Consider the following 14,059-nt stretch of genomic DNA (forward strand, 5'->3'; position numbering starts at 1 on the left):
TTGTATCCGCATCTGTTCACCCATCTAAATTATCAAAATTTGTATCTATACTCAGAATGGTATAAGTAAAGAATGCATACAGGCTTCCACAGCAGTGCAGATACACCGGCTTGAGGAGGTGAGCTCCGGTGGCAAGCTTCTCATAAGGATTACATAGACAAAATAAACACTTCATCGTTTTCTCTTTTAATGTGTGCCGTGCAGGAATTCGGAGCGGAGTTATGCATACAATTTTTATTTTAAGTATATTTAACACATCAGAGCAGAGCAGTCAACTTTCCTGTAATACTCCAATATCCATCTGATAACCTTCCTGCACAGCCCCAGTGTTGTGGATTGTTGTGGGTTTTTTGGTGCCTTACTCAATGTGTATTTTTCATGTTTATTATTATTAAATAGCGTCTAATTACTTCATATTGTTGTTTGTTCTTTGAGGGGACGATGTTGATAGATACTATTGTCCAAATCGCCACTGATCAATTGATCAATATGATCAATTTCTTGTATTGGCAGTGTTCAGGCATCATGGTGTCTGGAAAAAAAGGCTGCAAGGCTGTCTAGGGGGCAGTTGCCTTGTGTGACTGGCCAATCACAGAGCGGGAAGCATGAATACATAATGAGGATTTTACATCATAATGAGGAGTTGGAAATGTTTCATCCTTGTATCCGGTAAAAATGCGTGATCCGTAAAGGATACTCGTTTACAACGAGTATCCGGCTCATCCCTAGTAAGGGCTTGTGTTGCTTGCTCTCCATGACTTTCTAGTGTACATGAGAAAGAGAACGAGGCATCCTGGTTGTGTGTCTGTCAGTGTTGCATGACAGCCTCAGTCTTTCTCATTACTTGTTCTACTATTACTATTGTTACTATTTGATTACTTGCATTCTAAAAAGTTGCGAAAAGTAGCTCAGATCCGGGGGATGGTTTCAGTACAGTGGTGGGAATGATTGAATGATCAGCAGAGATTTCACAGGCTCGTACTCTTCAGTGATTTGCTACAAATTTCACAGCATATCCCTTTTGAGCCCCCGACACTGAGCTTAAAGGAGGATAATGATGGCTGAGATAGTGGCACCTATGAAATGGCTGAATAGTGGCACCTACAAAGCATCACTGTCAGCACATAAAGGATCATGTGGAGGTGTTGTCGTAGGAGAAGGTGGATGTGTGTCAAAACAAGAGCTTCCTGCTTTCTGTATCACAACTCTGGCTTTACACTGATATTACTTTTTCATCATCTTACCTGTCCCACTGACTCCCACTTTTGTCCCCGCTGTCTCTCATAGGCAGGAGTTCTTTTCTCCTTATCTGTCTTTTTAACATTGACAAATCAGGAACATAAAGAATGCTTTTGAAATTATTTGAACTGCAGTTGCAACAACACAATGAAGTGAACTTCACTGCTGTGGTTTGCTTTGCGACACTAATATGATTTTAACTCAGACAGATTTTATGGGAACATAAGTCTCTTGGTAAGTGTTGTAATTGTGTAAATCTTCTAGGCTGTGTTCCCAGTTTTACTGTAATTTGATGAGGAACTACACTATAATTGCATATTCAAATTAGGAATACGTGTCAATATGGCTCTCCTTGCCCGAAATGAGGATTAATTGTTGTCAAAACTCCAGTGGCCACCATAATATGAGCCCCGACACTTGATTAGCAAATGCACTTGCCATGTTTTTGTTTTAGGCATTAGTTGTCTAATTGATTTGCCATATGTCAGCCCCTCTAATGCACCTAACATTGTATTTAGAAATCACCAATTTGGGTGAAAAGGCTTTGTAGTGTGACCAGATGGAAAAGCAGCCCTTGAGGTTTCCTTTAGAAAATGAACACATTCAGGGTTTCATGTGGTTTGGGACTTTAAGTTCCCATCACTTACGAATACAGTGGAATCTTGGTTTTCATCATTGATTTGTTTCAAAAAGTCAGATAATAACTGAAATGTATGAAAACTGAATCATTTTTCCATCAGAAATCAATCCAATTTATCCAATAAAGACACAAAAAATATAAAAACAATCACATTTTATTGAATCATTAATTTGTCCCAAAAGGTCCGACTCAAACCGTTAACTGGATGCATTTTTTGTGTAAGAAATAATGTAAATCCGATTAATCCATTCCAGAAAGCCAAACATGTTCACACAAAACAGCTTTTTATAGTTTTATATTTATAGTTTTACTTGCAGACAACAATTTAAAATACATCATATACGTATAAATGATGAACATGAGAAATGAATTAAGGTTACATTTACCTTCATTGAAGACTTGATTCTTGACGTGACTGTTCCCAAAGACGCAATGTCGCAGCGAGATTTCCTCGCCTCCCTATTTTGTTATTTCTTCAGTAATATTTCTCGCCTCAATAACTCAAAATGGAGTCAAAGAAAGATGCGAGTGCCAGCATTTTGATAAAAAAGGTGAGAAACACTACTGAATTCAAGAAACTCAAGCAACTCATGACAAAACAGGTTGTTTTGTCATGAGTTGTTCTCGCTGCCAAAAAGTGTTTGAGGGAATAACCCAATTACCCTTTAGGAATGCCTTCAATGTAGGTAAAAGTAACCCTAAATATTAATTTATTCCTTACCTGGACACTATTTTATTCCATTACAAACTTAACTTAAAAGAGTGGATAGTTAGAACTGTATTGTAAACATCAGCAGCAGGTACAATCATTATTACATACACTGCTCAGTTCCACTTACAGTATGTGTCTGCCTTACACCATTCCCTCTGGAATCTGTAAGAACCTTTACATTACAATGAAGTTGGAACAGACACTAGATGCTATCTTTGTATTTGGCTACAAGTTCTTTCTGAAATTCAATCGGGATTATCACATTCTTCATCAAAGTTCAGTCGACCAATTGCAGAACACAGAACTCACAGAAATACACAGTGTGCTTGAACACGTCATCATCACAAGGTGCACAGTGCTTATCCAGAGGAAGGAAGGAGACAGATACGGAGTTGTTCATCGTTCCATGATTTATGAAGAATTAATCCACACTTCCCACAGTCTCAGTCATTGTGTGGATGCTTCGTTTGGGCCATCGATTCCACAGAATGAAATGCATAATATGTTTCCAAAAAATGGAGACATTCATTTTCTACCGCTTTTTCCTCACGAGGGTCGCGGGGGTGCTGGAGCCTATCCCAGCTGTCTTCGGTCGAGAGGCGGGGTACACCCTGGACTGATCGCCAGCCAATCACAGGGCACATATAGACAAACAACCATTCACACTCACATTCATACCTATGGACAATTTGGAGTCACCAATTAACCTAGCATGTTTTTGGAATGTGGGAGGAAACCGGAGTACCCGGAGAAAACCCACCCCCGAGGGTGGAATTGAACCCTGGTCTGCGCACTAACCACTCGACCGCCGTGCCGCCAAAATGGAGACCTATGGTTGGTAATTGTCAAAAACAGAATCATACAAAAACCATGCACATTGATAACCACATGCTTACTACGTGAAAAATATGAATCGCACCTTTGAGCATTGAAACAAAACTAACTCCTAAAAAAGACATTTAAACCTTTCACTACCATGTCACTAGCGTGCTAGAAGTCTGTGTGCTTGACAGATGTGCAGCTTCCTTTTCAGCTGCTGAATCAACCTTTGCAAAGTAAAAAAGTCTGCACTGAATATGGCAATCGTCCCCACAAGATTGATGCCAACCTTTTAAAAATTCACAATTGGTCTGGATTCAACATGGCCAAATGCTAATGTAAATGAGGGGAAAGAAAGTCAACCCTTTCATTGCAAATAAATGTGAGTTGCAGGCTTCACCTCTTAAGTACCACAGACAGTCAGAAGTCTTGTTTTGTTCACCTTGATAGGAATTAGCATATTTATTTATCTCATAGGTCAAGAACAGATTTCCACAGCTGCGATTTGTGTACAGTCGCAGCCTTTTGGCTGTGCTTTATATTTCTCCAAATCACCAATGAATACCGCTATCCACGTGAGAACCTAAATAGAGTTATTAAACAACAACAAAAAAAACATTATTGGGAACCGTCTGGCCTCTAAAGTCTGTTTCTTCATTTTATAACTGTGATTTCTGCAGAATGTTCCTAACCTGGTCTTACATAATGCCTGTCTGTGCTAATCATAGCAATTCCCATTTTAATGATATTACTACTTTGCATCATCATTATGAGATCGTTTGTTTTATAGCTGTTGTATTCTTTAGCTACCTCCAAGGCACGCCATTTTATGCAGCTCTCTAGAAGCTGTTTTTCCCCCTCCTCACTAGCTGAGGATTTATCGATCCAGAGGGGTGAGGCCAGGGGTGTAATTTGTGATAGCTTGATTGATGAGGATTTCAATCTTGTATGGTTTGTTAACTTCAACTGCCCACAAAGTGCATTCAGGGCTGTTTTCTGTAATACAAGGCCATGAAAGAGTAAAAGCAGACTTCCCTTGAATAATAGAATCCCGCGACTCCTCTGGACTTAACAAGATCCTGCTCCAAAGCCCTGCTGAAGGTCTGTTCAAGCCCTCGGGCAACTAATGCACGGCTTTAACTTTTTCCTCATTTTCTCCATTTAGACTCAAACTTTGATTTTGAAGCTGTGGTCTGCCTTTATATGGAAACATTTTAGTAATATAACTGAAGACTTTCTGTGATTCTGGTACATATAAACAAGGGCTGTCAAAAATAACGTCTTAATGGTGATGACTAAATAATTTCATTAATTTATTAGCACGTGCATGATGGCAAGTCACACCTCTTTGCAGAGGCGCAGAAGTAGCATCCTCACCGAGGCTAACACTCTTTTATGACTTTAGTTTGACCTGAACATATCAACACCTGTGCAATTTCAACACCATATATATCTCCAACTTGCAAACACATGTCTGCATCCAGCAAACACTTTGTCATTCTCACTGCACTCACACAAGATGCATTCAGGGACACTCCGAATATCACAACAACATCTTTATTATGTTTGACCAGTAAAGTGTCGTTTCAGCAACTTCAAAAAGTATGATGTTGCGACAGCGGAGGACCTAAAACAAACAAAAAAAAAGGCAGAAAATTGATGTGGCTGAAAAGTGGCATTTTTTTCCCATTTATTTCAGGTCCTCTCAGGGTACCTGATCAATGTGTGGTAGGTGAGTGTAGGTGAAGAAGTGATATTCCACGACACCTACTACTGATGTGGAAAAAAAGGCAAAAAATTGACCCGTCACGAAAGTGTAATTTTCTGCTATCTTTGGGTCCTGCTGGAACCCATGATGAATGTGTGGTAGGTTTCTCCCACCTCCCGGACCAGAAAAGTGTAGTTTCCGCAACTTGAAAAACTGCAATTTCATGACAGAAAAAAAAGGCCGCAAACTGGCCTATCAAAAAAACTTTCTTGCAATTTTCAGATCCTCCCGGTCCCTTAATGCATATGTGGTAGGATTCCCCCACCTCTCATGCCAGAAAAGTATAGTTTAAGCAACTTCAAAAAATAAAATTTTGCCACTGCCGCGGAACTGGAAAAAAGGCAAAAAATTGACGTTTGCAAAAATGACATTTTTGCCATCTTTGGGTCCTGTTGGGACCTCCGATGAATACGTGGTAGGTTTCACCCTACTTCCCGGACCTGAAAAGTGTACTTTAAGCAACTTGAAAGAATGTGACTTTGCGACAGCTGCAGACCTGAAAAAAATGACAAACATTGACCAGTTGGAAAAGTGCAGTTTTTTGCCATTTTCAGGTCCTCCGAGGACTTCTGGAAAATATGCGGTACATTTCCCCGCATCACAAACCAGAAAAGTGAAGTATCAACAATTTATACCTGAAAAAATGCTGAAAATTGATGTGTCGGAAACAGAAACTGCGATCAATCAGATTTAATCTTTTGCGAGCCTTAAACACATACCAATAAAGGCTGTGGGAATATAATATATATGTATATATATATATATATATAATATTTGGACTCTTGTGTGATATTTGTATAATATCACACACATGATAGCCTCCCATTTAAAATGCCACTTAATGAAGAGCCTGTCGTAGTAATACCATTATTGATAGAGTGACCCAGCATTTTTTTTGCCTCTGTCTGTAGGACGACCATTGGCAGGCCAAGCTATGAGCACCAGAGCAGTGGCAGCTACACAATGACAGGTAACCTCTCTCACACTTTAGACATAACAGACAATGGAAAATCTTGTTGTTTTTCAGTAAAAGGTAATCAAATTAATTACTATTACAAACGTTACAACATTCTTGTGTTATTATCCTCTGATATCTATATTAAAAATCTAGATGTTGCTTCAGGTGCGAGTCAACAAGAGTTCTGGTTGCGCACACTCATGAAAACACTGACCACTCGTGTTTTGTTAAAGAATTGCAGGTCACAAGCTCAGTCTTTAGCTTTAATTTCATGAAGCATATTTCAATAGCACACACGACTACAATGAATGATTGATCAATGAATGATTTTTCTATTAGAAAATATTTCCAAAAAGTAACTTAATAATTACTTAACCTGGTGGTAACTAATTACATTAATGAAGGAGTCATTCTGTTTTCTGTTTGCAAAAAAAACACATGATTAACCTAACCCTACTGTCTGCATTTTTAAGGCAGTCTTTATCACTGCATTATAGCCGAGTTAACACCTGCTCTCCATTTCATGAGAAATGTTAACAAGTGTAAACGGTTATTCACTGCCGTACATACATATTATGTACCTTGGTGCCCTGTTTGCAGTAAAACATTTATGACTTCAAAAACAGACAAGAGTTGAAGGTGCATCACACCCTCCAATCCGTACAGTCTGAGCCAGCTGCAGTGCTCCAGCCTGAAAAAATATGCGACTCTATGAGGTGACTGGGGATGGCAGGTTTTTATCTAGCTGGAGAGAGACACCATGTGGTGAGGATTCCTTCTGCTGCTCCGGCACAACCATATCCCAAATGGGGGTAATTTTACCAGACCTCATCCAAATATGTGTAATGTAATACAGTTCTAATTGAATAAGCGTATATGCCAACCAATTGTCGAATTTTATGCCCTTCATCATATTGGGGGGGTCTTAGCAGCTGGTGTGGGGTAAAGACAGATAAACATAATGCAAATATATGCTTCAATTGATCATAAAATTACTGAGAGTTATATTGCAAATCTATACTGTAATACAATTTGTGGATCCAGAGTGAGGTGCAGGTTGCAAAAGGTTTTGAGGGACAGTGAATAAATAGCACAAACTGCACATACACTTCCACCAGTCATCACTTATATCTATGGACAAAATGTCCAGAAAACTAGCGCCACATTTGTTGTCTGCTTCGTGGCATCTGAATGTGACTGAGATTAAAAAAACAAACTTACCTTCATTAACATTGTGATTGCCCGCTGCCTGTGTAAGCTTCTAGAAAACAACCCATTTGTGTTAATTGTTAGCCTGATGATTGCTCTGCTGTGGGGGGGTGTGAGTGGTGGTGGTGTTTGGGGGGTGGGGGGATGCTGCGTGTGTGTGCGGGCTGACAGCTGGCCAGGTTTGGGTTGCTCTAAAACCATGTGCGCTCTGTCAGGCGCATGCAGGCGCCTTCTTTAGGATTGATGAATTGCCTGCTTTCTTGATTAAACCCTCCGTCACTTCTCAACTTAACAAAAAGCCCAACACACAAGAGAAGAGCGAGTTGAGGGGAGGAGAAGTAACATGTCTGGGAAATCTGTCATCTGCAGTCACATCATGTACAGTTGTGATGTGCAGGTGCTTTGACATTTATTACTAGAATATTAAAACCTGTTCACGTTATAGTTTTTTTTAATCCCTATTTCACTTGACAGAGCAAGTTCATTTGAGACGTTTTCATACCAACTGCATGCGTCTCTACTCCAGCATCTATGCAATGATGAAAAAAAGGTATATTATGAGATAATCAAACTTGCATTCTTGACATGTGTCAAACACTCATATATTTGATAAAATTGAAATGAAGAACAAAGCTAAAACGAGCCACACATACAGTATTCACTAGGCATCCACCTGATAAAAAAGTAAAACCAATAAAAAGTCATCCATTTGCATATCTGCCTCATTAATCAAAAATAAAGCCTGACACTGGCCCTCATCTAGCGTAATATGGAGTGCAATTATTTCCCGATCCATTAGAGGAAGTTCAATTAACAGACATGAGACAATTCATCCTTCAGAGGAAGATGACGAGGATTAGGGAAAAAATAGAAAGCTCAAAATTAACTTGGGTTTCCAAAATATCTTGACAAAATAACAGTGATTTGTGAGAGTCAGGAAACAAGATTGCAATTCGTATTAAACTATGTGCATCTTCATTTAATTGCGTGCAAATAATTGGAAACTGCAAAGGAGCTTTCTAATTAAAGCCCCACTTTATTCTGTTTAATAATACCCTCATAATATTACAGCTTATAAAATGACAGGTAAGTTGTATATGAATAAAACATAAAGCCTGTAATAAGAGAGGAGGAAAAAAGTGAGACAGTTGTTGGGGGGGGCTTTTAAATGCTCTATATAATTTGCATATATTAATCTCTTTTCAGCCTTATCAAGTATTCTACTGTATTTGAAGTTAAAATAGTCATGACAGGCAGGGGTACGCTTCGTTTTTCCAAGGATTTATTACTTGTATAATTCTGGATCTTTAATAAGCCAATATGACTGATCCTCTGAGTTCTGCAGAATTCGGTTAATTGTTCCAGATGGTGTTCACTGATTAAGCAAAATTACTTTCTCCCCCCCAAACTATACCATTGCTTGATTGACTAACACGCAGAAAAAAAGATTATTTTTGGCGCGACACTTTCACTAAAAGGTTTCAAACAAAAGTTCCATCTTTTTTTTTTTGCTGCGTAGTTCTGGGCCAGGCTGTGTTGGGGTGGGCGGATGGGGACATCAGAAGAGACTTATCTTACACAGTGATGGATCTCAGCAGCTTCTGCAGCACTTGGGTTACATTTTAGAATAACACAGTTCTTTAGGCTGAGGGATTAAAAAATACAACCTCTGGCTAGTGACACAAGTTTATTATTAGTGCATGTCTTTCTCTTCTTTCTCTGCAAGAGATGAGTGAATTTACAAAGCAGAAGGCTCGGTACTCCACTTGCAGCTCAACTCAGACAGCCGCAGCTCACTAACATTCTGTTTTGCATCAGTTAAACTGAGCTGAATGAATCATTTATGGAAGTGTTATGGGGGAGGTATGGGCAGATTTACTGCCGCGCTTTTCGTTTTGATGGAATGGGATTTCTATGAAACCAATCTTGATGTCTGAAGTAATGCCAGAGCTTACGTCAAGACATGAAAAGAACGCTCTTAAAATCTAACGTTTGCCTTTTAATTGCCCTGGTCAGCAAAAGGCAAAGCATAGAGGCATTCAGTTGCACAATATTGTTTGAAAAAATTGAATATTTACAAAGTACTGAGTGCTAATTCAAGTCTTTATGTAACTGCTGGTGTTTTCCTCTGCTTTGTGTACTGTGATTTAATGATGCATAATGACACTTTTTTGAATTGTATCACCTTACCAAGTCAAAGTAAAACTATTCTGCAGTGGCCATATAGTGTTCTCCTACACAAATTAAAATGACACCAGAATAGGACAAAATTATTATCGTAAATTTCAATGTACAAGCCACAACCACGAAATTTAGATTTATGCATGCAAAGTCAAAATGACCTTGTCAACTCAACAAACATGTAACAATACAAGTTGAAATGAAAAAAAAAAAGCTTTTCCCGTTTTCCCACAATGCATTTTGTTTCAACTGCTTTTCATTGTAGGACAGTTAGCATGGAAAATGATGGATGGCGCTGCAATGCTGCCTCTATCCACTAGAGTAGGCCAGAGGAAAGAGCCCAGAGGGAGCCTGACGTCATCGCAGCACCCCAATGATGTGTTGTTCAGATGTGATGCATTATGTAAAAAAGTTTGTTTTGGGTTTCATTTTGTACTCCAATTGGTACAACTTTGTATATATATTAGATATATACGTTTTGAGTGTTAAGCTGTGGTGTGATGAGCTTAGTGGTCTTAGTAAGATGACACCGTGATATATACAACTAATTGTATATACAGTACTGACATTCAGTATGACTTTGATGTGTTTGAATAAACATGATCTCTGTGTGGAGTTTGCATGTTCTCCCCGTGTGTACGTGGGTTTTTTCCGGATACTCCGGACTACACTTCTATTAAAACCAAGTATTGAATACATTCTTTTGTTATTAAAATATTTACTGTGACAAACGTACTCAGTCCCGTAGTAAAATGTGATCAGTGGACCAATCCTGCATGAATCTTGAATTACCGACTGGGGCAATGAGGCCCTGAGGCATTTTGGATTTTTTTTAGCGTCATATTAAGATAATTTAAATGTCTTTAGGGTTTTCAGACCTGACTGGACTCTGAAGTCTCATCCCTCATTGCATTATATCCATCCCTGAAATGAATGCGGCGTGTCATTAGTTCTGGTGTCCAGACAAGGACAGCCTCAATAGATGGGCCTGCCATGGCTCCCTCATTTGCCCCATGTACAGCAAGGTTTGTTATCACACATCCAATTAGAACTTGATAGAAATATTTCTCAAAATCCAGTCATTAAATATAGTTTAAAGAGATTTATGATCAAATATGCCTTAAAGAACTTTTAATGGTCCTGCTGACTTGTTAAGTCCGTAATTAATGATCTTGTTACACATACTGTGGTGTGATTTTGGAAGCACAATGAGTGAGGATAAAGTCGCTCTGGAAAAAGGGCAACTGGGACTCTCAGATGTTAAATAGTTCTGGGCTGATATGCTGTGAAGAATTTCATTCCCAAAGATGGTGTAGCAGTGTACAATGGGCACAGTTGAGCTGAAGTTAAATTTGAGTACTCATGATAAAGCTAATTGTCTAGTAAACTGCGAATGCATAATACTAATAACTGTTGTCTGATAACTGGAAAGACATTGTGTTCTTATTAGCATAATTAATGACAAATAGCTGGGTTGCATTGGTGGATCGGTTGTAAGGGATGATAAATTGGTGCATGCCCAGGTTAGTGGCTGCCAAGGAGGCCTCTTTGGCTGTCATCCCTCCTGCTTCCACTCTGGCACCATTCATTACTCACCGCGTGAAATGCCACTTTACATTGCCTGGAACTGTGAGCATGGAGAACTTAATAATGCCAACCACAAGCATGCAGGTCCTGCTGTTCCACGGTACAGAGGGCAACTTGCTCACTGAGGGCTCAAGATTGTGGAGACCAGGCCAACCTGGGAATCTGCACCGATCATAAGTGATTGCACATCAGTCACTAATTCAAGGGAAACAGAACCACATGACCAAGTGTTCAGCACTGGAGAGCCTTTCTTGTTAGGATATCTGAAGCTGGCCACATTCCTTGCATCATAACTGGTTAGTTTGCCCCCAGAACTGCTAATTAAGAGGGGATTTGTGTAATTTTGCCTTCTGCTGTGTCCCATCCGGCACACGCAATTTGCTGTCTCTTACACTTGTCCAGAGAGGCGCTGGCCATTTATAGACACATTCTGCTGCACATTTACCCCCGGACACAGCTGGGTTTCAGTGTGACGATGTCGGAAAAGTCACAGTGTTGCTGATTACAGATTAAAGTCTGATTGTCCACTTTATATCTCTACAGCATAGCCAGGGCTCTCCCGGCTTGAAAAATGGAAAAGGGTTTAATGTTGTTATTACAAACTGATAAATTTGGAGTCTCTTTTCCCCCTAATTATAATTGCTGCCGCCTTTTTTTTTAAAGTTTTATAACTTACCATCCTGTGAGCGTTGAACATTAAACTCATCATACGTGTTACTGGCTCTGCCCACTTTCTGGAAAATTGATGGGCCAGAGTCCAATAGGGAATGTTTCCGTGGGTGATTCTACATAAGCTTACAGGTTTGCTTTCACGAGTGGCCTAGTGAGTTATAATTTGTAATCTCTAAACAAACCACCTGAATGGCATAATGTACATTGTAGATAGTAGTAATTGTTATGTTGGATATTTTATTCATGGTGTCACGCCCTGTGGGGTTTGCCATGTGACAGTTTGTTTGTGTTACCTTCTTGGGCTTTGGTTTCCGTTCTGGACTCTCTTATTTTCTATTTAACTTCCTGTTTTGCCCTGTCTTCCTTCGTTGCCATAGTCACCCACACCTGTCCCTAATTTCTGTGTGTATTTAGTTCAGGTGTGTGCTTCTCCCTGTGTGGGATCATTGTTGTTTGTCCGTCTGCTACTTGAGTTACTTTTCCTTCTGCTGCATTTATAGCTAAAATAAATATTATTTACCTGCATTTGGTCCTGCTCTCTGCATCCTGGGGTCGAACCTTAAAGCTCTCGAGACCGACCGACACATGGCATACAACTGAGTTTGTTTTTTTAAATAAAAAAAATTCTCAATGATCTGATGATGATCTCTGTCCAGCTCACTTTTTAATTAAACATTGTAGATTGCAGAAGGCTTTGCAGCCAGAGCCCAAGTCTATAACTATTTTATCAGCATGTAAACAATTTTACTTTGTTTATATGTTCTAACATGAATAGGCTATGGCGATTATTTTGATATAAAACTATCATCAAGTTTGAAAAAAGGTGATAAAGAAAAAACATGGATATCAATGTCTTCACTGGCCAGTGGAAAGGTATGTACAGTCAAACCTCAGTTTTCAGATGCCTCAGTTTTTGCATTTTCGGTCTCGGTTTTACAGTATTTTTGCAGTATTGCACAAAAAAATTTCGATGTAACCTGTTAAATAGTTAATAAAAAAAACAAGGTGCCACTGTATACAATCCAATCTCTCTGCCGCTTATCCTCACTAGGGTTATGGGGGTATGCTGGAGCCTATCCCAGCTAACTGTGGGTGAGAGGCGAGGTACACCCTGGACTGGCCAATCATAGGCAATCACAGATTTGAATTATTTTTTGTGTGTGCAAAAACCAAGACAATTTCCGTTTTTTGTTTTTGGGAAAAAAGGAAAAAATAAAAATACATGCTTTTACTGTAACGCAACTAATGTATTTTAAAATGTTAACCCTGCAGTAAATGTTTAAATTGTTCAGAACATACACTTCCAGTTTCAAGGTTTTTAATTTATTGATTCTTCCCACTCAGCCTAACTATTTTGTCTTGGGAAAGTGGCGGAAGGATAAAAGATAAAACAAAACGAATGGGTTTCATTGAGCTATAGTCATTAAAAGAATCTGAAAATAGCAACTCACTATCATCTGTTCTCGTGGTATGGGTCAGGAGCTCTGACACCTCCAAAATTCCTCCTGTCAGGGTAGGGGGCCATTTGTATTCTCTCTCATTAGGCAATTTGACTAATGACCTGCCGTGGCTGCAGAGCTACTGCGGGACCCGCATCCTGGCGCCCTCTCCCTCTCTCAACAGCCTGAGCACATACCCTCCATTGGAATGGCACAGATGGCATGCCTGGGCGACAAAATAAACTACAATATGTCTCCGAGATGCTGTCAAGCCTGGGCACTATTTCTCATGTCAGAGTGTGGCTAAGGGCTGTGAGTGGGCATAGGGGGGTCCTCTTCCAGTTCTACTCACCATTATCTGCAGAGGTGACAGAGATCCAGCTACACAACTAGAATAGCATTTCCATTGTCTGCATAAAGAATCCCCTCAAATTGAGAGTCCCAGCGACAGGAGCAATGTCTAGCGAGGCTACACATGGAGGACAGGCTGCACCGTATTGTTTGAATATACAGTTGAGAAAATAAGTATAGTATTTGATCTGATTTGGCAAGTTTACTCCCTTACAAAGATATGAATAGTCCAGCATTTTATGGTAGGTTTAATGTACCAGTGAGAGGCAGAATATTAAATAAAAATGTAAATTAATCTCATGGATCAATTTCCATCTGATTGTGGGAAACATGTATTTGATTCCCTACCAACAAGCAAGCATTCTGACACCCACAGACAAGTTATGAGCCCATGAAACACACAAATTAGTTCCGTCCCTTTAGGAAAGTATCCTTAACCTTAACTTCTGTAGCTAAAATGCAGCCACCACAGAAACAATCTCAT

The 14,059-nt window shown here is 39.5% G+C and overlaps 1 protein-coding gene across 4 annotated transcripts in view; it reads left to right on the plus strand.

The window, feature by feature from the left end:
- Nucleotides 1–14,059, plus strand: part of LOC131128695 (multivesicular body subunit 12B) — a 62,052-nt gene that overhangs the window by 36,231 nt on the left and 11,762 nt on the right. For 2 of the 4 annotated variants that reach the window (XM_078789318.1, XM_078789319.1), the window contains 2 exons: nt 6,090–6,148; nt 9,792–10,044. In XM_078789318.1, the coding sequence (XP_078645444.1) occupies nt 6,090–6,148; nt 9,792–10,015 (283 nt within the window). In that variant the 3' untranslated portion in view covers nt 10,016–10,044. Of the gene's footprint in view, nt 1–6,089; nt 6,149–9,791; nt 10,045–14,059 lie in introns of those variants that run through there. The other 2 variants (XM_078789320.1, XM_078789321.1) reach the window with 1 other exon arrangement.

The sequence above is a fragment of the Doryrhamphus excisus genome, linkage group LG3, assembly GCF_037039965.1.
Source record: "Doryrhamphus excisus strain RoL-2023G ecotype Guam linkage group LG3, RoL_Dexc_Guam_v1.1, whole genome shotgun sequence".
Lineage (NCBI taxonomy): Eukaryota > Metazoa > Chordata > Actinopteri > Syngnathiformes > Syngnathidae > Doryrhamphus > Doryrhamphus excisus.